This window comes from Phyllostomus hastatus, unplaced genomic scaffold (assembly GCF_019186645.2).
Source record: "Phyllostomus hastatus isolate PE091 unplaced genomic scaffold, TTU_PhHast_1.1 phas_contig_449, whole genome shotgun sequence".
NCBI lineage: Eukaryota > Metazoa > Chordata > Mammalia > Chiroptera > Phyllostomidae > Phyllostomus > Phyllostomus hastatus.
In genome coordinates, this window is record NW_025333882.1 from 955,501 (window position 1) to 979,698 (window position 24,198).

Here is a 24,198-nt window from a genome sequence, read left to right on the forward strand (position 1 = left end):
TTAGCAAGTTTTTAAAAAAAAATTAGTGTTGTTCAAATACAGTTTTCTGCCTTTTCTGCACACCTCTCCCCCTCAATAAGCTGTTTTTATATTTTCAATACTTTAAGGTCAGACCGTATAACTTATTCATCCTTTTAGCTTAGCATCAGTTGGTAAATTATCATAAAATTGAATTCATATTTTAGAAGCTCAAATTTAGAAGCAAAAATTTAAATTCAATTCTATTTTCTGTTTTAAATGCATATAATGATAGTCTTAGTATTGAAGGTAGGAAGTCTACTATTTCCATCAAAAAGTTATCTTATGTCTTGAATGGTATATCACTCATTGGAATTGCATGGATATTTGTGTGAATGAAACACAAGTGAAACACATATGAAATTCATGGTGTAGGGACTGGATAATGGCCAGTCTCTATAGAGGCTGGTGTAAGACTGATTTCCCACACCTTTTTTTTATTAAACATAATTGTTCTGGTTTATTGATTCAGAATACATATCAAATTATATGTAGGGTTCAGGTGATTCATTTTATAGTGACAATACTATTTTGATCATCTTATCCTTGCTTTTGTAGTATTGATTTCTTTCTCTCTTGCAATGAGCCCTTTGAGAATCTCTATCAATTCAGATATTGGTAGACATTCTCCCACCATAGAGTAGAAGTGTCTTAGAACTGCTGAGCAGCAGTACCCCTGTGTCTTCTACATGCTGGCTGGATTGGCAGAATTACAGAACTCTAAGGTTCTTGGAAGATGATTAAATCTTCCTGAAGATGGACAGCATAGAGTTTGCCTGAAATTTACAGTCTCAGAATGTTTTAGTGAATAGAGTTCATAAAGATAATTTAGCTTAACTGTCATTTGCAGATGAAGAAATTGAAAGTTTTTATGAAATGCTGAGTGGCATTTATTTAATTAATTAAAAGCAAAATTACAATTTGTACATTTGGGCTTCATTCTAAAGTACTGCATTGCTGAAAATTATATTATAGCCGAAGGTATATGAAATAAAACATGCTTTGTCTTGATTGCTAATGAGCCATTAAAGATAAAAATCAGATATCTATGTTTATCAGGCAGATCTAACTAGAATATCACAGGGCTGATTCCAGAAAATCTTTTCTTTGAAAAGGAAGAGAAGCATGCAGTTTGAGGAAAGCGCCAAAAGTCTAAATTCAAGATGGATACAAAGAACTGACACATAGCCTTATTCAAATTCATAAGAACTTTGATAGGAAAAATTTTCATATTTGAGGAAAGCAGCTGCTTGCTGGCAGGGAATAAATCAATACCCCTCACAGGACAACATCTCTTTTTTTATAGGGGTTAACAGTAAAAGTATATTAAGGGCAGTTACATAGACCATCAGAAAGAACAATGCATTTCTAAGTTAACAGATAATATCAAGCAATTATTCACACTCTATATGTTTATTACCCTCCTTCCTGGGGACATGATATATATTATGGGAGGGCATTCTGACTTTCTAGGTAGTCAGCAATGCCTGAGGCTAGAGAGTTAAACAGCCACAGAAGGTTAAACAAAGTCCAATATTTCCCAGATGCCCTTGCAGCTGGTGTCATATTGCATCTCTGACTTCTACACATTCCCACATAAGTTCCATTTAAAACATCTTAATTTTTAATACAGATTTTTTAAATTTTATGTTATTTCAACTGTTGTTCAAGTACGATTTTCTGTCTTTTACTCCCATCCAAGCCCACTCCCCCAGCCCTTCCCACCTCCTTCCCATTTCCACCCCCGCCTTGTTATTGTCGATGTATGCTTCATACTTGTTCCTGTAAACCCTTCATCTTTTTCCCCTGAAATTCCCTACCCTCTCCCCTCTGGTCACTGTAAGCCTGTTCTCCATTTCAGTGTCTTCGGTTATATTTTGCTTGTTTGTTTGTTTTGTTGTTTAGGTTCCTGTTAAAGGTGAGATCATAGGGTATTTGTCTTTCACCGTCTGGCTTATTTAGCTTAGCATAAAGCTTTCCAGTTCCATCCATACTGTTGCAAAGGGTAGGAGCTCCTTCTTTCTTTCTGCTGCATAGAATTCCATTGTGTAAATGTATCATAGTTTTTTGATCCACTCATTTACTGATGGGCGCCTAAACTGTGAGATACCACTTAACACCAGTCAGAATGGCCATCATAAACAATTCAACAAACAACAAGTGCTGGAGAGGATGTGGAGGAAAGGGAATCCTAGTGCACTGTTGGTGGGATTGCAGACTGGTACAACCACCATGGAAAATAGTATGGAATTTTCTCAGAAAACTAAAAATGGATCTGACTTTTGACCCAGCAATTCCACTACTAGGATTATAACCTAAGAACCCTGAAACACCAATCCAAAAGAACCTATACACCCCAATGTGCATAGCAGCACAATTTACAATAGCCAAATGCCGGAAGCAACCTAGGTACCCATAAGTAAATTTTTAATACAGATGTTTTTTAAAAAGAGGTTCATTTATTGTTTAAAGACATTCTGCTCTTAAAAAGAAAATGTTGCAATTATTTCAATATTTAAGATACAAGTCTAAGCCATGGCCAGGTATCTCAGTTGGTTAGAGCATCATCCTGATACATCAAGGTTGAAGGTTCAATCTTCAGTTAAGGCACATACAAAAATCAAGCAATGAATGAATCAATAAGTGGAGCAACAAATCTATGTTTCTCTCTCTTTCTCTGTCTCTCATTTCTTTTCTTTCTCTAAAATCAATCAATAAAGAAAAACTTTAGAAATCTGACAAGATGCAAGAATGAAATAGAGAATATGATTCTAACAAATTGAAAAATCCAAAATTTAGAATAAAAAGTGTTTGCACAGTCAAGCATAATTACTGATTTATCTACTTTGAAAGTTTCATCAAAGTAATATGTGTTCAATAAGCCAATACATTATTTTAGTCTAGGTTTGCCTCCTATTTCAAATACAATCTTTGTCTCTGTTGATTATGAAAATGCATATTTCTCTACAAATATATTTAATAATTGAATAATTCAGTTACACACATCATTTAATTCCTCATTAAAAAACAATTTTTGACAAAGATTCAATCAATACATACTGAAAGAAATCCTATTATGAGTATGATATGTATGGTTCTAGGTTCTATAAAATGAATAATTCTTAATAATAAAACAGTAATAAATTATTCAGATTTTCTTTTTTAATATTTATTTATTTTTAATTTTTTAATTTTTGTTCAAGTACAGCTTTCTGCCTTTTCTCCCCACCCCAACCTTCCCCACCTCCTGTTTCCACCCATTCTCCTCAGTTATTGTCCATGTGTCCCTTATGATTGTTCCTGCAAACCCTTCATCCTTTTCCCCTGAAATTCCCTACCCTCTCCCCTCTGGTCATTGTCAGCCTGTTCTCTATTTCAGTGTTTTGGTTATATTTTGCTTGTTTGTTTGTTTTGTTGATTAAGTTCCTGTTAAAGGTGAGATCATATGGTATTTGTCTAAATGTATAGTTTTTTTAATTTATTCTATTATTGATGGGACGTTAGGTTGCTCCCAGCACCTGGCTATTGTAAATTGTGCTGCTATGCACATTGGGGTGCATAGGTTCTTTTGGATTGGTGTTTCAGGGTTCTTAGGTTATAATCCTAGCAGTGGAATTGCTGGGTCAAAAGTCAGTTCCATTTTTAGTTTTCTTAGAAAATTCCATACTATTTTCCGTGGTGGTTGTACCAGTCTGCAATCCCACCAACAGTGCACTAGGATTCCCTTTCCTCCACATCCTCTCCAGCACTTGTTGTTTGTTGAATTGTTTATGATGGCCATTCTGACTAGTGTGAGGTGGTATCTCATTGTAGTTTTAATTTGCATCTGTCTGATAGGTAGTGTGATATTGAACATCTGCTCATATGTCTCTGGTCCCTCTGTATGTCTCCTTGGGGAAGTGTTTGTTCAAGTCTTTTGCCCATCTTTTAATTGGGTTGCTTGTCTTCTTAGAGTGGAGTCATGTGAGTTCTTTATATATTTTGAAGATTAATTCCTTGTCTGAGGTATCACTGGCAAATATGTTTCCCCATATGTTTGGTTCACTTTTTCTTTTAATATTGTTTTTTTTTAGCCATGCAGAAACCTTTTATTTTGATGAGATCTCATTTGTTTATTGTTTCCTTTATGTCCCTTGCTCTAGGGGACATATCAGTGAAAGTATTGCTGCATGGAATATGTGAGATTTCCCTGCTTACGTTCTCCTCTAAGACTTTAATGGTATCACAACTTATATTTAAATGTTTTATCCACCTTGAATTTATTTTTGTGTGTAGTGTAAGTTGGTGTTTGAGTTTCTTTTTGTATGTAGCTGTCCAGGTCTCCCAATGCCATTTGTTGAAGAGGCTATTTTTACTCCATTTTATGCTTCTGCCCTCTTTGTCAAAAATTAATTGACCATAGATACTTTGGTTTATTTCTGGGCTCTCTGTTTTGTTCCATTGGTCTATCTGTCTGTTTTTATTACAGTACCAGGCTGTTTTGATTACAGTGGCCTTGTAATACAGTTGTGTCAGGTATTGTGATCCCTCCTACTTTGCTCTTCTTTCTCAAAATTGCAGCAGCTATTCGAGGTCATTTATGGTTCCGTATGAATTTTTGAAGTGTTTCTTCTATATCTGTGAAATATGCCATTGGTACTTTTATAGGTATTGCATTGAGTCTATAAACCGCTTTAGGTAGCATGGACATTTTGATTATATTAATTCTTGCAGTCAGTGAACACAGTGTATGTTTCCATTTGTTTGTGTCTTCCTTGATTTATTTCTTCAGTGTTGTTAGTTTTTTGAGTACAGGTCTTTTACCTCCTTGGTTAGGTTTATTCCTAGGTATTTTATTTTTCTTGTTGCTATGGCAAATGGAATATTTTTCCTGATTTCTGCATCTGATGTTTCATTGTTAGTATATACAAAAATGCCTTTGATTTCTGAATACTGACTTTGTATCCCACTGTTTTGCCAAATCCATTTATTAGGTTGAGCAGTTTTTTTGGCAGAGTCTATAGGATTTTCTATGTACACTATCATGTCATCTGCAAACAATGACAGTTTTGTTTCCTCCTTTCCAATTTTGAATGCCTTTTATTTCTTTTTCTTGTCTGATTGCTGTGTCTAGGACTTCCAATACTATGTTGACTATAAGTGGTGAAAGTGGATAACCTTGTCTTGTTCTTGATCTTAGTGGAAAAGATTTTAGTTTTTGCCCATTGAGTATGATGTTGGCTGTAGGTCTCTCATATATGGCCTTTATTATGATGAAGAATGCTCCCTCTATTCCCACTTTGCTGAGTTTTTATCATAAATGGGTACTGACCCTTATCAAATGCTTTTTTCTCATCTATTGATGTGATATGTGATTTTTATCTTTGCTGTTGTTTGTGTGATGTATCATGTTTATTGGTTTGCTAATACTGTACCATCCTTGCATCCCTGGGATGAATCCCACTTGATCATGGTGTATGATCTTTTTAATGTATTCTTGGATTTGGTTTGCCAATATTTTGTTGAGGATTTTAGCATCTGTGTTCATCAGCGATATTGGCCTGAGTTTTCTTTCTTTGTTGTGTTTTTATCTGGTTTTGGGATTAGGATGATACTGGCTTCATAAAAAGAGTTTGGGAATCTTCCATCATTTTGGATATTCTGGAGTAGTCTGTGAAGGATAGGGTTTAGCTCTTCTTTAAATGCTTTGTAGAATTCTCCTGTGAAACCATCTGGTCCATGTTTTTTGTGTCAGGAATTTTTTGATTACTACTTCAGTTTCTTCTACTGTTTTTGGTCTGTTCAGGCTTTCTGCTTCTTCTTCATTGAGTTTTGGAAGATTACATTTTTATAGAAATTTGTCCTTTTCACGTAGATTTTCAAATTTCTTGGCACATAGTTCTTCATAGTAATTTTTACAATCCTTTGTATTTCTGTGGTGTCAGTTTTAATCTCTCTCCTTTCATTTCTGATTGTGCTTATTTGGGCCCTCTCTCTTTTTTTCTTGATGAGACTGCTTAAAGGCTTGTCAATTTTGTTTATCTTTTCAAAGAACTAGCTCCTGGATTCATTGATTCTTAGAATTGTGCTTTTAGTCTCTATGGTGTTTAATTCTGCTCTGATTTTGTTTATTTCTTTCCTTTTACTTGCTCTGTGCTGTATTTGTTGTTGTTCTTTGTGATCTTGTAAACATAGGATTAGGTTATTTATTTGAAATATTTTTTCATGTTTTGTTTGAATGTTTTGTTTGAATATTTTCAAATGTTTGAAATGTTTATTTCAAATTTTTTATTTGAAATGTTGTTTATTTGAAACAAAATGTATCTTTTTTGGTAGGTCTTTATTGCTATGAACTTCCCTCTCAGGACTGCCTTCACTGTGTCCCATAAGTGTTGGGCTTTGTGAGTTCATTTTTGTTTGTTTCCAGAAACTTTTTGATTTCTTCCCTAATCTCATACTTGATGCATTTGTTGCTTAATAGCATGCTTATTCAATCTCCATGACTTTGAGTATTTTGGGCTTTTTTCCTTGAAGCTGGTTTCTAGTTTTAGTCTCTTGTATTCAGAGAAAATTCTTGATATGATTTCAATTTTCTTGAATTTGTTGAGGCTTGTTTTGTGTCCTATCATGTGGTCTATCTTTGAAAATGTTCCATGTGCATTTGAAAAGATATGTATTTTGCTCCTTTGGGATGAAAGGCTCTCTATATATCAGTTATGTCTATTTGATCTAAGGCTTTGTTCAACTCCACAATATCTTTGTTGATATTTTCTTCGGAATATCTGTCCATTTTTGACAGTGTGGTGTTAGAATCCCCTACTACAATTGTGTTGCTGTCAATATCTTTCTGGAAGTCCTCCAATATTTTACTTATTCAGATTTTCATTAGATAACAATATATAAGGTGAAGTTAAATATTGTGATATTAAACTAAACATTATTGAGGTTACTATACATGATGACTAAATACAATACTGATTGTTAGCATGATTATTTTTATTTAATGAAACCCTAAGTTCAGAACAGTAAGGATTCATTTTCAGATGAGATTGGACGTGTTCAGGGTGGTATCGCCATAGACAGGACTCATGTTCAGATAAAGTGGTCTCCAAAGGCTTTAAGGAAAAGCAGGTCTTATACAACTTCTTGAAAAGGGCTATTTTAGCAGAGAAGGCCATGATGAGAGGTAGGAAGGGGAAGGAAAAGTACAAAATTCATTTTGAACCTTGCATGAAATGGCATTTAGTGCACTACTGCTACAATGTGGTGCAGTATAAGAAAGCATATATCACTTAAAGCTATAAGTTTACAGAACAAATTAAATTGTATTTGGCAACCAAAGTATAGGAATACTGAGGATAAGTACAAGAATATTTGCAGTGCATTAGGATCTCTGCCTACTTTCTCTTAGTTAGTAGTTTCTTATATCTCATATTGTGAATTCTATATTTCAAGACTAAAGGGATACAGATTTTAAGTTTCCAGAATACATAGTTTATATTCTTTCAAACATGAGAAACTAGAGAGGCCTTAAGTTTTATGTAGAAAATGAATGAGAGTCAACTTTTGAAAATTCCAAAGTTACTAGATTTCAGCTAAGCATAAATTCCTAATAAGGGTAAATGTAAGGGGTTTTTTGATAACAAAAAGTAAATTCATATGAATTTATAAACACATTTTACTTATATAAAGAAAACAAGTCAATGACTAGGTCTTTAAAAGTATTGCTTTTTAAGTAATTAAGAGGTATTGCCTTTTTAATTTTTTTTTGTTGTTCAGTAACCATTGTCCCCATTTTCCTCCATTGCTCTCTCCTGCCCTGCCCACCCCTTTCCCACATTCAATCTCACCCCCACCATTGTCCTTGTCCATGGGTCCTTTATACATGTTCCTTGACTTGACCCTTCCCCTTCTTTCCACATTATCCTTAAAGCTATAAAACTTAAAGCTATAAGTTTACAGAACAAATTAAATTGTATTTGGCAACCAAAGTATAGGAATACTGAGGATAAGTACAAGAATCCTCAGTATTCTTGTTCCTGTCCGTTTGTTCTTTATTTCCCTTCTGGTTCCTGTCAGTTTGTTCTTTATTTCCATGTCTCAGGTTCTATTTTTCTCACTTGTTTGTTTTGTTGATTAGGTTTCATTTATAGGTGAGATCATATTGCCTTTTAATATTCCTCTAAAGCAAATACTGTATTCCCCAATGTGGATTTTGTGAAATCCAGCTATACTGCAGGAACCCCCAACAGGAAGAAGAAAACAACATTTAAATTTATATCATTTTATGTGAGACATTCCTTTAAAACATCAAGTTTTCTATATTTTTATGGTTTATATAACTGTACATTATACATGGCACATACATTTCTTAACTCTTGTGCAATGTATACCCAGTCAATAAAGTTTGAACACAAATGATTGTTCTTTTAGTAGAGAAAGAGAAGATGAGTCCAGATCTTAAGTTTAGGGTAAAGTGGGAGGCCATAATTACTGAAGTTATTTTTTTATTTTTAAACAGTTTGAGTCCACAGATATGTAAAGACTGTGTGGCTGTTTTAGGTTGTGCTGCACTAGTAGTCTCTGTCACTGCCCTGTTTCTCATTTCTATTCCTCCAGGGGCCCTGGAGTGCATAAATCAAGCCTCAGCCAGTGTCCTATTCTCCCTTAGAAGCAAGTATTTGATGGGAAAATCAACTGTCAGGCCCATAGTTGTCATTTACTCATTTTATTTTCCCTCCAGTAGTCATTGTTTTGATACCTGGAAAACAGCTGGCTCAAGATGATGTTCTTCTCAGTGCTTGGTGCACTCTCTTCCAAAAAAGGTTCTTGGTAACCAAAATGCTACTTGGTGAAGACATCAATAGCCATGTGGCTGTATGCAGGAGGATTGCAGAGACTCAAATAGTCTCTGCCTGAGGGAAATTGGAGAGAATGGTTAAGAGTGCAGAATCTGGAGACCAGCAACCTCAGTTCAAACCCTGACTCACACTCACATCTGTTCCTCTCTCTCTGTTGAATCTAGTTGCATTGGGTTGTTACAAGAGTCAAGTTAATATTTCTGTACACAAAGTAAGCTCTATATAAGAACACATTAAACAACAAATAATATATGACCACATTTCATTAGCAATGGCATCAGTACAACAATTCTGCTCTGAACCAGAAGAGTGCCCTGAAATAGATTTTATCCATTTTCCTTGATTTACTACAGTAGCTCTGAATTTAATGCAATTGCTTAACAGTCCCCAATATTTCCTGTTTAAGGTTTACATTTCTGTCAACAAAAATTGTTTTAACTTTACAAATTCTTATCCTCTTTACTCTGCTATCAGAAATGCCTTTATTCCGCTTGGCTTATTTGGCTTAGAATAATGCTCTCCAGTTCTATCTATGCTGCCGCAAAGGGTAGGAACTCATTCTTTCTTTCTGCTGCATAGAATTCCATAGTTTTTTGATCCATTCATTTACTGATGGGCACCTAGGTTGCTTTCAACACTTGGCTATTATAAAATGTGCTGCTATGAACATTGGGGTGCATAGGTTCTTTTGGGTTGGTGTTTCAGGGTCCTTAGGATATAATCCCAGCAGTGGAATTGCTGGATCAAAAGGAAGATCCATTTTTAGTTTTCTGAGAAAATTCCATACTGTTTTCCATAGTGATTGTACTAGTCTGCAATCCCACCAACAGTGTAGTCAGGTTCCCTTTTCTCCACAATACTATATGACCTCACCTTTAACAGGAACCTAATCAACAAAACAAACAAGCAAAATATAACCAAATACACTGAAATTGAGAACAGGCTGACAGTGACCAGAAGGGAGAGGGGAAGGAATCTCAGGGAAAAAGGGGAAGGGTTTATAGGAACAAGTATAAAAGACATATGGACAAAAACTAGGGAAGGGGTGGAAATTGGAGGGAGGTGGGGAGGGTTAGGGGTGGGCTGGGATTGGAGTAAAAGACAGAAAACTGTACTTGAACAACAATTAAAATAAAATAATTTTTAAAAATGCCTGTATAGCCCTGGCTGGCGTAGCTCAGTGGATTAAGTGTGGTCTGTGAACCAAAGAATCACAGGTTTGGTTCCCAGTCAGGGCACATGCCTGGGTTGCAGTCATGGCCTCCAGCAACCGCACATTAATGTTTCTTTCTCTCTCTCTTTTTCCCTCCCTTCCCCCTCTAAAAATAAATAAATAAAATCTAAAAAAATGGCTATATAAAAACATACATCTAAAGATGTTATTTCACTGCTGTAATTTCTCTATGACTACTTTCAAACCCCTGCCACTTCCCCACAAGGGCCTTGTTCCACCTCGTCTTCTCCTGGCACTTCTTCCCTGGCCACTGGTAAATCACACCTGATCATCATCAGGGATGCATTTGTGTGCTTCCGTCTTCTTGCATCAGATGCACTAAGCATTGTCATGCTTCCATATATTTACGTTTTTCCTTCTTGAATAAAATAGCATTCGCCTCCTCCAATTATCATTTATTTTTAAGACAAACCACATATTTTTTCTACTTACAAAGCATCATTCAACATCTTCATCCCTCAAGAACATTTAATTCCTCTTTCCATGTTGCTTCATATCTGATACCACATTGCATTTATTTATATATGAATATTTTTATAAGCAAGAATACACTAAGTTTAGAGAGGATTATCTCATTTACGTAGGATTCTGTTAATATTACACAATATTTGCAAAATTGATATGTGTAGGGATTTTAAATGCATTTTCTTTTATACTAACTGAATTATTACTATACAATATATGTAAATAACATCTTCAACCCCTGGATAATGTATTTTAACTTGAATTTGTTGTTAGCTTTACTATCTCTCTGTTTTTTTAAACAGCTATTTATTGATCTGCATTAAGATATTTATACACCAATATATAAATATGTATATAGAGATGCATTTTATTTGAATGAAAATAGAAACTGCCTCATTCTCTCATCTTCTTAGTACCAAAACATAAGTTCAAAGTCTAAATATTGTTTTCTAGACAACTAAATGACAATTAGGAGACATTTTACACATATTTGAATGTTGAGTGGATGGAGTTTTGACTATATTAAGAATGTGACGAGATAAGCCTCATAACTGTTTTAGTTCCTCAAACTTACCCTGGGTGATCTTTGATATGTAGCAATAATGTATCTATGGACTTTCAGGAAAAGGCCCTTTTTCATCCTCAAATTGAGACAGAGCATTATTTGTGAATGCCATTTCCTCTATTACACTTCTAGGGGGAAAAGGGCCTGATTTTACTCTATGTTCAAAAAATCAACACATGTGCTCAATTCTGTTCATCTGACCCTCGTATTATGTTATACACATCTCTTCCTCATGCCACCTCAGAGTCCTGATGTTGGTTTCTGGTCTAAATCACGTTGTAAGCATAAGAGACTTTTCTATGTAAAAAACAGAAAGTGTGTTCTGTATTAAGAAAAATATAATTTGTTGTAACTGAAATATTTTTGTCCTCTAGACATGTCCACTGGAGTTATGCTTTATAATAGATTAATTGACCCAAATTAATGAGTTCCTGTTGTGCATCAGTCTCGTAGAGGCGGAAAAAAAGAGCATTTTTGAAGGACCCCTGAATTTTTTTTTCTTAAAGTATATCATAACCCTTACAAAATAACAGAGTAATATAATATTATATGATAGAGGGTAAAATAGTATGTATTAGCACATGGTATAAAGCAATCTACAGAAAGAATAATCTTTGGAGGCTGCTATATCTAAGCTTATTCTTAACATTATAGAACATTCTTTTAAAGAAAAAAACTTCTAGTAATCCACATTAAATTTATATTTCAAGAGAAAACCTGGTATTATTTGCATGAAATATTATACTCATAAATTGTAAGAATATATATTTCTATGAGTTTATCCTCTTATTTAAATTAACAATATTCCAATAATTATTAAATAAAAATATAATTGCCAAAGTAGTTATCATTCCTTTTCATTTAGTGAAAAATAACAGCCAGAGGCCATATTTTGTCTCAAAAGAATTTCATTTTCTATCTCTGACAAATGGGAACATTAAGTGCACTTCTTAAGGATAATCTACTTATTTATCTGAGTTAATATTACAACACTGGATGCTTCAGGAATGACAAGACTCATGGAGTTCTTCAGTGATTACTAGGCTACTGGTTTAAAGCTATGGAGTACTAGTTGCAAAATCCTCCTCCCTCGACTGTTTTAAATTCCCAAAGAAGTGTGAGGCAAAACAGTGAATTGGGAATCAAGAATCTTGGGTCTCAAACCAGGCTCTGTTTTTAATTAACTGTATTAATTTAGGCAGTTCACATCACCTCTTTATCCTTGTTCCTTCATTTGTACAAAGTGTGTGTGTGTGTTGGTTACTAAAAATAATTATATAGTGGAAGTTAGAGAATATGTAAGTAGGTATGTTTTCAAATTTAAAATTCCACAATAGAGACAGAAAGTAGATTAGTGGTTGTGTAAGCCTGAAGAAGGTGCTGGGGAAATGGTGGCAATAGGTTTCTTTTTTTAGAGTAACAAAAATATTTTAAAATTGATTATCATGACAGCTATACAACTTCTTTTTTCTTACAATTTTTAATTGTTTTTCAAGTACAGTTTTCTGCCTCTCCCCCATCTCTTCCCACCATCCCAGCCCTCCCCACCTCCCTTCCCCATTTCCAACCCCCCTTGCTGTTGTCCATATGACCTTTATAATTGTTCCTGTAAACCCTTCACCCTTTTATATACAACTTCTAATATGGAAAAAGGAACATTAAAATTTATAATCTGAAGGGTTAAATTGTGTAGAATTTATATTGTAATTCAATAAAACTATTACAAATATTTTATATTAAGGAAGTATTAAACAAAATTTTCATTATTTTTTAAATATGTTATAAAAAACTATACTCCATATTTTCCAAACCTGTATGTGTATTTGTTAACATAAACTCTATTATCTCGGACCTGAAGACTACTTCATGTGAAATGATTATCCTTTTCTCTCTACTTATATTAGGTATGAAGCTTCAGATTAATTAGAATGAATTTTCCCTAGATCTTAAATGTTATTCATCATGTTTTATAGTAACTAAACCATACAATAATAATCTTAAACTAAGTGTAATATCTCCTCTGTTTTTCTTTTTTGTCTGAAGACAAAGACAGGAATTTGTTTGCTGCAGGATGGTAATCAGGAGCCTTTCAAAGTTCGGCTGCACCTAGCCAAAGATATTTTGATGATCCAGGAGCAGGATGTGATATGTGTGTCTGGTGAGCCTTTCTATTCTGGTGTAAGTAGCTTTCCCTTCTGTTGAAGATTTTTGTTTTTATACATTAAATTACTTATTCACAGAAAATTATTAATACATTTTTCTTTCACTTTTAGAGCCTAGTCAGTCATTTTGCATGTAATTTGTGTTTGCATTATTAAGTGAGCAGAGTTCTTGTCCATAGCCACACATTTAGTGCCCATCTTCAGGTGGGCATCTCATTGACTCTAGCTGTTTTTATGTGACTGGACTGACACCCATATTTGTAGCTGATCATGAGACAGTACATTCTATGTTTTCACACAAAGGACTAACTAAGAATAGTGCATGGCAGGGCATTTTTTCCTGCCCTGAACTTTCTTGCATCATGTGAAACTTTTGGATTTGGTGCAATGGTGGAACTCAATTCTTACCATGTGGGAAACATAAGGCTTTATATAGCAGTCACTTAACTCGGTGTTAATGCTTTCCACCAGGGTCTTCTAATTAGCACTGAAGTACCACTGTGGAAGGCATTCTTAGGTGAAATTAGATTTCAGAACTTCCTGATTTCAGAACTTGACTATATTACAATAGCGAATACAATGTGATATTGCCCCAGATATAAGCACATGAATCAATGGAACATTATAAAGACTCCAGAAACAGTCTCACACTTATATGGTCAATTGCTTTTTCTTTATTTAAAAATTCTTTTTAAAATGTATTATATTGATTATGCTATTACAGTTATTGCATTTTCCCCCTTTATTCCCCTCTGCCCTGCATGTCCCCTCCCACCTGCACTCCCCATCACTTAGTTCATGTCCATGGGTTGTGCATATAAGTTATTTGGCTTCTCCATTTTCCATACTATTCTTAAGCTCCCCCTGTCTATTTTGTACCTACCATTTATGCTACTTATTCCCTGTACCTTTTCCCCATTCCTCCCCTTCCCCTTCCCACTGATCAATTGCTTTTTCTTAAGTATAGTAAACTATAAATTTACCATTTCAGTCATCTTTAAGTGTACATTTCAGTGATATTGAGTAGATTCACTATGCCTCTCCAGAATTTTCATCATCCCATACTGAAACTCTATATCCATTTAATAATAACTCCCCATGCTCCCCTCTCCTTAGCCCCTGGTAATCACTGTTGTATTTCTTGTCTCTATATATTGACTCACATAAGTGGAATCACACAATATTTGCCTTTTTGTGTTTGGCTTATTTCACTTAGTACAATATATTGGAGGCTCACTATAATATGTATAAGAGTTTTAGTCCTTTGTAAGATGGAATAATATTGCATTTCATGTACATACTATATACTGTTTACCTTGTTTATCCATCCATCTAACAATGGACATTTGGGTTGTTTTCACCTTTTGGCCCTTATAAATAATTCTGCTATGAATATGGGCGTACAAATGCCTGAGTCATTGTTTCCTATCCTTGTGTGTATGTCAGCAGTAGAATTAATAGATAAAGTGGTAATTCTAGGCCACTTTTTTGTTTAATCCCTTATCAGATATGTGATTTACAAATATTTTCTCCCAAACTCTGGGTTGCCTTTGTACTATGTTGATTGTTTCCTTTAATGTCTAAAACTTTTTAATTTTGATGAAGCTTAATTTGTGTATTTCTCATTTGTTAACTCTACTTTTGGTGTTTAAGAAATCATTGCCAAATCAATGTCATGAATATTTTATCCCATATTTTCTTCTAAGAGATTCTAGTTTTAGCCCCTACATTTATTTATTTAATCCATTTGAGCATTTTAGATGTTTTTTGTTTCATTTAGTTTTGTTTGGTATGTGGCATTAAAGTTCTAACTTCATTCTCTTGCAGATGTACATTTAGTTTTCCCGGCACCATTTGCGTTTTTGCTCCCTTGTTAAAAATCATTTAACCACATATGTGAGACTTTATTTCAGGCCTCTCTCTCCCTCTTTTTTTATTGGTCTGTCTGTCTTTCTTTACATCAGTACTGACTGCACTCTTTTAATTAGTACAACTTTGTGTTAAATTTTGAAAATAGGAAGTGTGTGGTGGCTGAATTTATCCCTTTGTAAAAAATTATATTTGGTTAATTGGAGCACCTTGAGATTCCATATAAATTTTATTTATTTATTTATTTATGTATTTATTTATTTTCCCCACCACCACTGCACCCTTCCCCCAGCCCGGCCATCCCAACCTGCTTCCCCTGATCCCAACCCTCCTTGGTTTTTTGTCCATGTGTCTTTTATAGTTGTTCTTGAAAAGATTCTCCTTTCCCCCCCAACTCACACCTCCTCTCTGGTTACTCTCAGTTTATTCTTAATTTCAACGTGTGTGGTTATATTTTGCTTGCTTGTTTGTTTTATTGATTAGGTTCCACTTATAGGCGAGATCATGTGGTATTTGTACCTTACTGCCTGGCTTATTTCACTTAGCATAACACTCCCCAGTTCCATCCATGCTATCACATGGGGTAGGAGCCCCTTCTTTTTTTCTGCTGCATAAAATTCCATTGTGTAAATGTACCATAGTTTTTTTTTTTTTATCCATTCATTTACTGATGGGCACTTAGGTGGCTTCCAACACTTGGCTATTCTATTATAAACTGTGCTGCTATGAACATTGGGATGTATAGGTTTTTTTGGATTGGTGTTTCAGGATTCTTAGCATATAATCCCAGCAGTGGACTAGCTGGGTCAAAAGGCTGTTCCATTTTTAGTTTTCTGAGGAAATTCCATACCATTTTCCATAGTGGCTGCACCAGTCTGCATTCCCACCAACAGTGCATTAGGGTTCCCTTTTCTCCACATCCTCTCTGACACTTGTTTGTTCATTTGTTTATGAAGGCCATTCTCACCAGTGTGAAGTGGTATCTCTTTGTGGTTTTAATTTGTATCTCCCTGATCACTTCTGTACGGCTAAAGAAAATGGCATTAAAATGAAGAGCGAACCAACTATATGGGAAAACATATTTGCCAATGATACCTCAGACAAGGGTGAGATCTCCAAAATATATAAAGAACTCACATGAGTCCACTCCAGGAAGACAAAAAAATTAAAAATGGGCAAAAGACTTGAACAGACACTTCTCCAAGGAGTATATACAGAGAGCCCAGAGACATAAATTTTAGGATGGATTTTTCTATTTCTGTAAAAACTCACATTGAGAGCTTGATAAGACAGCATTGAACTTGTACCTTTCTTTGGATAATATTGGCATCTTAACAATATTAAAACTTTTATTCCATGAATGTAGATTTTTTTTAATTTATTTATGTATTTTACTCTCTTTTACTAATGTTTTAGAGTTTTTAATGTATTTCTTTCACTTTCTTGATTAGTTAATTCCTAAGTGTCTTATTCTTTTTAGTGCTATTATAAATTGAGTATTTTATTATTAATTTTTTCAAATTGTTAATTGTTTGTGTATAGAAATGCAACTGATTTTTATGTGTTCACTTTGTATCTGCTAAGTTGCTGCATTCATTTTTTAGTTTTAATGGTTATATGTTAGTCTTTAGGTTTTCTACATATGAATATCATGTCACCTGTGAACAGAAACATCTTTATTTCTTCCTTTCTGATTTGGATATGTATATATATTTTAATCCTCATTTGAGATACTACAACAATGGCATCTTGCTTCTGTCCCTGTACCTTAGAATCAGAAGCAGAAATCAGCAATCCAATAGTTGGATCCCCACTACTATCTGTCATCGACAGATGGTGGAGGATAAGTAGTTGCTACTGTTATAAGAGCTGAAATTGAATTAGATTAAGCATAATTCATTTTCCAAGCCTTCTCCTGAAAGTTGCCATTTATACAATGGACTTCAGAATTTTAAAATAATTATCTAAGACAGATTCAGCCGGTGCATTTTTTGTTGAATAGGGAGAGTATTCCCAGTGCTTCCAAGTCCTCCATCTCCCTAATATTACTGGTCAATTGTTTTTAGATAAATGTGTCAAATAAGTTCAAAAGGGAATATTGCTGTTTTCAATTACAACTTGGTACATGTTTGGGAAAGTAGAATTATACTTGACCCCTACCTCAGATGAATTGTAAATATGTTCAGATCACTCATACACCTAAATGTAGACACAAAACAAATACATTTCTCAAAAATATATAGAAAAATAATTTTATATTAAGGGGTAGAAAAGAATTTCTTAGGACAAAATATTATCAATCAATTAAAAAAGAAAATGTTCATGTGAAATCAGTAAACACTTTTGACTAAAAAAAACCCTTTTATTAAAAAAAATTTTAATAAAATCTAAACCACAGAGTGGAAGAAAATTATTTTCTATATCTGACACAAGACTTGTTTCTAGAATATATAAGGAACTGTCACAACTCAAAAGAAAGGTACAAACAAACCAATGTTAAAAAGAACAATTGAGCAAAAACTTTGAAATTCATGAAATGGTTAAGAAGAGTATGAAAAGATGTTCTCATTCATCAGTCCTCAAGGAATTACAGATCAGATTAAAGTCATGCAATTTACATATTTACATCCATTACAATGGCTTAAATAGATGATTGGCAAAGATATGGTTCAGTCACAAATTTTATGAACTAGAGTTTCAAATGAGCAACCACTTTAGAAAACTATTTGACATTGTGTTATAAAGTTAAACAGAAAGCTACTTTAAACTCAAAACTCCTATTCCTTTGACTATTCTTAAGAGTAATAAAAACAAATGTTCACAAAAAGACTTGTACACATAACTGTACTCGAACAATAATTAAAATTAAAAAAAGACATACACAAGCATTCATAGCTAAAACCAAATTATAAACTGATAAATGAATTGGGTATATTTACAGAATAAATTTCTATTCATTTATTTTTTAATTAAAAAAATAATAGAGACTTCCAATTTCTGGTTTCACATATAAGGAGCTTAGAAGTTGCCACTGTGTCCTAACAACAAGCAAATACCTGAACAAACAAAGAATCATCAATTCCGCTTAGATTCATAAGAGAGGCAAGGACACAAGATGGACACTGCCCCTACGACTGGGCTGGCAGGCGGGTAGAGTCACAGCTTGCCAAAGTAGAAGCTTGCAAACAGAAAGGACCTCAGGAACCAGTGCCATAGTAGGGAAACCTGCACTGTCACTGACAAATCTCTGGAGGCTCAGTATGGGCTGGGCTAAGAGTTAAAAACTCCAGGGCCACCCAGTCATGTGAGGAGCTCACCATTTTATTAAATTTATGTTTTGGTACTTCACCACTTTCGTATAGTAAAAATTAAGGGAAAAAAAACCACTTTAGAGTTCTGTCGGGGAGGGGAGAAGGAATCATTTAGAAATATACCAAAACACTCTACTAACAAGACTGGTCCTCACAAGAAACTCATTAACTATACCCTAACCTTCTGGGAGTACCATTAAGCCCTAAATGGCCTTACTCAGAATACTCAATTCTGGCCCACGCCAACTATCCTGTCTCACCTATAGGAGAAAGAAAAACCTAAGGAGCACTTATAAAATTTACAGTTCATAGATGGAACTGGAGAGCATTATGCTAAGTGAGCCATTATGCCAAGTGAGCCATTATGCTTAATAAGCCAGGCAGTGAGGGACAAATACCATATGATCTCACCTTTAACTGGAACATAATCAACAAAAGAAAAAAGCAAACAAAATATAACCAGAGTCATTGAAATTAAGAACAATCTAACAATAGCCAGAGGAGAGGGGGGAGGGGACAGTGGGAAGAAGGGTTTTCAGGAATTACTATAAAGGACACATGGACAAAACCAAGGGGGAGGGTGGAAGCAAGGGCAGGAGGTGGGTTTGGAGGGCATGGGGGGAAGGGCGGGGGTAAAATACAGACAACGGTAATTGAACAATAAAATAATTTAAATTTAAAAAAAAATTACAGTTCAGAAGCAAAAGCTCATTAAAAGACTGAGACATAATTCCAGGACAATAAACACTTCCCTTTCCCCCACTTTGCCAGGGCATTGTTAAAAATCCAATTGACAGCAGGTCCTTTTACTCAGTACATCATGTCTGGATACGAAGAGAATATTACAAGGCATATTAAAGTCCAAAAATTAAAACACAATTTGAAGATACAGAACAAGCATCAGAACCAGACATGTCAAGGACATTGGAATTATCAGATCAGGAATTTAAAAGAACATAGTTGCTTAGGATTTCATGAATGAAATAGAATGTAGGAACATGAGGGCAATGTGGAGAAGATAGATGGAAATCCTGAAGAAAAGAACCCAAATGGAATATTAGAGATTAATAAAACACTGTAATAGAAATTAAGAATGCCTTTAGTGGGCAAATTAGAAGACTGAGCAGAGATTTGGATTTTCTGAGCTAGAGGATGTATCAACATAATTTTTAGCAACTAAAAAACAAAGGGAACAAAGACTGAAAAAACAAAACAGAATATTTAAAACTGTGAGACATCTACACAAAGTATAAAATAGGTGCAGTGGGATACTAGAAGGAAAAGAAAGAGAGTAAAAAACAGAAGAAATATTTGAAACACTAATGAATAAGAATTTTTCTGGTTAATGTCAGGCACCAAACACAGATGCAGGAATCTTAGAGAACAGCAAGTAGGACGAGTGCCCTAAACCTACAGGTAGGTTTATTGTTTTCCATCTATGCAAAAATCAACAATAGAGACAAAAATACTAGCAAAAGCTAGGAGGAAGGAAACACCCTATCTACAGAGGAACAAATGTAAGAATTTCAGTGCACTTCCCCCTAGAAATCTTGCAAGCAAGAATAGAGTGAAGTGAAATATTTAATGTTAAGAGAAAAAAAAACTAAAAAGACCAACCTAGAATTTGTAGTGTATAAAGTTATTTTTCAGAAGTAAAGGAGAGATACAAACTTTCTCTAACAAAAATTAAGGTAATTTGTTGCCAATAAACTTACCTTGCAAAAAATGTTGAAAGAAATTCTTCAGAGGGATGAAAATTAACACAGGTCAAAAACTTGGATTTTCATAAAGAGAGAGAGAGAATCAAAGAAAGAATAAGTAAAGGGAAAATAAAACCTTTTATTTTTCTTATTCTTAATTGATATAACAGATAAGAGTATGTTCACAATAATAACAACAACAATGTCCTTGGTTACTTATGTTTATGAATATTATATATATCCATGCTTATATATAGCAAATGAATGACAGCAATTATACAAGGGAAGGGAAAAAATAATTAAGATTATTTTGTTATAAGGTACTCTTATGTGTTGCAAACTCTTGGCCAATCATTAAAAATAAATAAATAAAGCATAAATGATATGCTAAGAAAAGAGAAAAATATAATCATATAAAATGCTTAATTAAAATAACAAAAGGCAGAAAAAGAGTGGAAGACAAAAATAATAACAAAGAACAAGGACAACAAATTGAAAAGAACAAACATGTTAGATACTATAGTAATTTAACTCAATGGTCTAATATATCAGTTAAAAGACAGAGATTGTCAGTGTGGATCAAAGACCAGACCAAAGTATATGTTGCCTACAATGAATCCATTTTAAGTGTAAAGACACATACAGATTAAAATTAATGGGTGGAGAAAAAGATACAGAAACCATAGACTAATATCTTAATAAATATAGATGCAAAATCTTCAACAAGATATTCAGAAATTGAATTCAACCATGTATGAAAAAAATTGTATGCTATGATTAAATGGGATTAATCCCAGATATGCAAGGCTCAATATTAAAAAATCAACTAATATAATCCATGATACCAATAGGCTAAAAAAGAAAAAAGAACTTTATAGTTGAAATACCCTGGAAAGAAAGGCTCATCTCTTCTTGGTACAGTGCCAACATAACAGACCCAATCTCCTTTCCAGTGTATATAGGGAGAGGCAAAAGTAGTATTGCAGTTATTTGTGTGGAAAATAATAGAATAGTTAATAAATAGTCATACAAGAATAAACACTGTTTTGTATACTCACAAGTGTAAATCTACTTTTGTCCCATCTTGTATGTTGTTACGAGGCCAAATGAATTTGTGCAGGAAAGCATGTGGTAGCTACTGATGCTCAGATAACCCCTGTTTTCTCCCTCACAGAGCCATTGAAACTCCTGAGGCCCTAGTCCTTTCCATCCCAAAGCAGCAGGTAACCATGGAATAGATATTCTCTGTTTCTTTCTATGCAGCAGCAGGGTCCGGAGTTATGCTCAGACACCAATCCTCAGAAATATTCTCCAGACAAAAGGTGACAAGTCCCTACATCTTCAGGGACACATCAACATTTCATTTCTATATATTTGTCCCACCCCTCACCCCTGAGTGTGGAGGAGAATGCTGCAAGGGGCTGCTCATACTCCACTCTTTCCTGCATGATGGTGGTTTCTTACCTCCAGCACCTGCCACTCTCTGGCTCAGAGCTTTCTCTGGCTGTGGTGGTGCTGTATGCCTGTGCACTGGGCAGGAGAAAATGCTGGGAATTGATTTCTCCAGAAGCAGACTTTAACCAAGGACCAACAGGGGGTAGAGGGTGAGCACCCAGCTTCCTTGAGTGAGTACTATGAGGGACATTCTGACTCAGTAGACTTGGCTCAATTGCCCAGTGACCTCATCTGCTTGGTGAGGAGAAATGCCCTGAATGGACCTCATTTTCTTCTGCTCTCCAACCCATTTCCCCTAACCTGAGAGCACTTCCTGGGACTCTTCCCAAATAAAATTCTTACCCCTGTATCTACATCTAAGGAAACCAACCAACTAAAGAAAATGTAGCACACTGCATTCTCAGACTCACAGATTTTCTCTGGCAAAACTCTGTTTCTTCATTTTAAAACCTCCTACTGCTAAAAATCCTGACACCTCTGCACTGAAAAACAGACCCTCTTTGAATGTGACCTTTCACAATGTATTGTCTTTGTTTCAACATTGTGCTCTTTCTACAATGATTGCTCACTTTTAACTTAATTATAAGATGACTTTAAGAGAGTAGGGGATTAAGGCTCAAGTAATCATCCAACTTTTGAGAGCAGAAAGTCAAACCATGTATAACAACTGACATAGTGTTGAAATAGTCTCCTCAAGTTAGTGATGAGGTTAGGAGAGAGTCCTGAGGACTTGGAACATATTAGGTGAAGAATCCAAGCAGGAATGCTAGTATGAAATCTGGCAGTGCTGTTATGAAGCTCTGGTTGGAGAATGTGGAAATAAGACACGGGCATCAAGGGGACTAATGAAAGTCTTATCATCAGGCAATTTACTTGTAAGGGAAAATGAAGCTCTATTCTTTAGAGAACTGTTGGGGAACATAGAATATCAGTTTCCATACATCCTGACAATGGTGCAGGAAGAAACTGGCACTTGTGTCCCTATTATCTCAGGCCTATATCTGGGGTTGCCATCTCCTGACACTTCTGGCCTACTCAGCCCAGTCTGAGAGAAAGTCCTGGGGCCATGAGACTCAGGAGTCACATTGGGATGATTTGTGGAATAGGAAATTAGTGGTGGAACCTCACAATACCTGTACTTCTGAGTAATACATGGGAGAGGAGACCCAGGGACCTGGAATTGGCCTATTGACCATGGTGCACAAATACTGGGGTATGAGTCCAGGGAAAATGATGCTCAGATTCATGAGAAAGGAAACTGAACAAGTAAAGAGCTTGAGTTAGGCAAAATGTTAGTGTCTGAAGATAAAGGATTGACAGACTGGTTAATACCCAGTCATGCACACTGAGGAATCCCCTTAGCTCCTTTTCCCAAAGTTCTTGACATATGGATGGGCTTAGTTCAGCAGCAGGAATGCAGTTCAGGAAAATTCATAATAAGTCTGTGAGTGCCCCTATGAGAAGGCAAGATACTAGAGTTGGATGATGAAAGAATAACTGAGAAAAGGCCATTGTGGACTAGATATATGTGACACCCCAAATTTTACACATAGAAGCCCTAACCCCAAATGTGATAGTATTAAGCAGTAGGGGTGTTTAGAAGATAATTAGGTTTAGATGGGGTTATGAGGGTAGATCCCCCATGATGGGACAGAGCTCTTATAAGAAGAGGAAGAGACACTCGGGCTTCCTTGTTCTACCATGTGATTACACAACAGGAAGACAGCCATCTGTAAGCCAGGAAGTAGGCCCTTGTCTGAATTAATTGTTCTGATTCTCTGATCTTGAATTTCCAGGCTCAGAACTGTGAGAAAATACATTTCTGTTGTTTAAGTCACCAAGTCTGTGGTAATTTTTATAGGAGCCTGAGCTGACCAAGACAGAAACTTTACTTCAGGAAGCAGGGTGTGGAATTAAAGGAGAGCAGCATGGGGAAGACTACGTGAGCTGTGCATAAGCAGCCTGATGAATGTTACGAGCAAAGATGGTGCTGAACTCTATGGAATGCCCTCAATATGAATTTAGTAATGACCATGACTCAGTAATTCACTCCATCAGACAGGAATTAAACCCAGCTCATCATCCCCTGGTTAGGGAGTCTTCAAGTCTTCAGTAGAATTGAGGTAGAGTCTGGGGCAAAGGAAAAACATTTTGGCATATTTTGCACATTTGACACTTTTATTGCAGATATATAAAGACATTCCAGTAAATTATTGGTCTCCTGAAGAAGTTTGAAAACATAGCCACTTATCAGTGACAGAGAGGAAAAGCTGAAATAACCAATGAATTTACTGTGACTCTTACCAGCAAACAGGCTAGATTTGGCCCCAGTGCTTTGTGTTAGTTACTTTTTAGAAGTATTCTGTGATTTGCTCAGAGATTATACGATTGGAGTGCAGTATTGAGTTCATATGAGATAAAACCTGTTCTCTGATAATTTGGAAACTAACAAAATGCAGATAACACTTGTTCAAGATCTTTAGATGCAGATAGCAAAGTGACCACTGACCCAAATGATACATAGCAATTGTCAGATAGACATAGTAGTCCCTCATTATCCACAGTTTTGCTTTCAGTGG

General features: G+C 35.1%; 1 protein-coding gene across 1 annotated transcript in view; it reads left to right on the plus strand.

The window, feature by feature from the left end:
- SNTG1 (syntrophin gamma 1) overlaps positions 1–24,198 on the plus strand; it is a 782,410-nt gene that overhangs the window by 397,691 nt on the left and 360,521 nt on the right. The window contains exon 5 of the mRNA XM_045845038.1: positions 13,166–13,300. Within this exon, the coding sequence (XP_045700994.1) occupies positions 13,166–13,300 (135 nt within the window). The remainder of the gene's footprint in view (positions 1–13,165; positions 13,301–24,198) is intronic.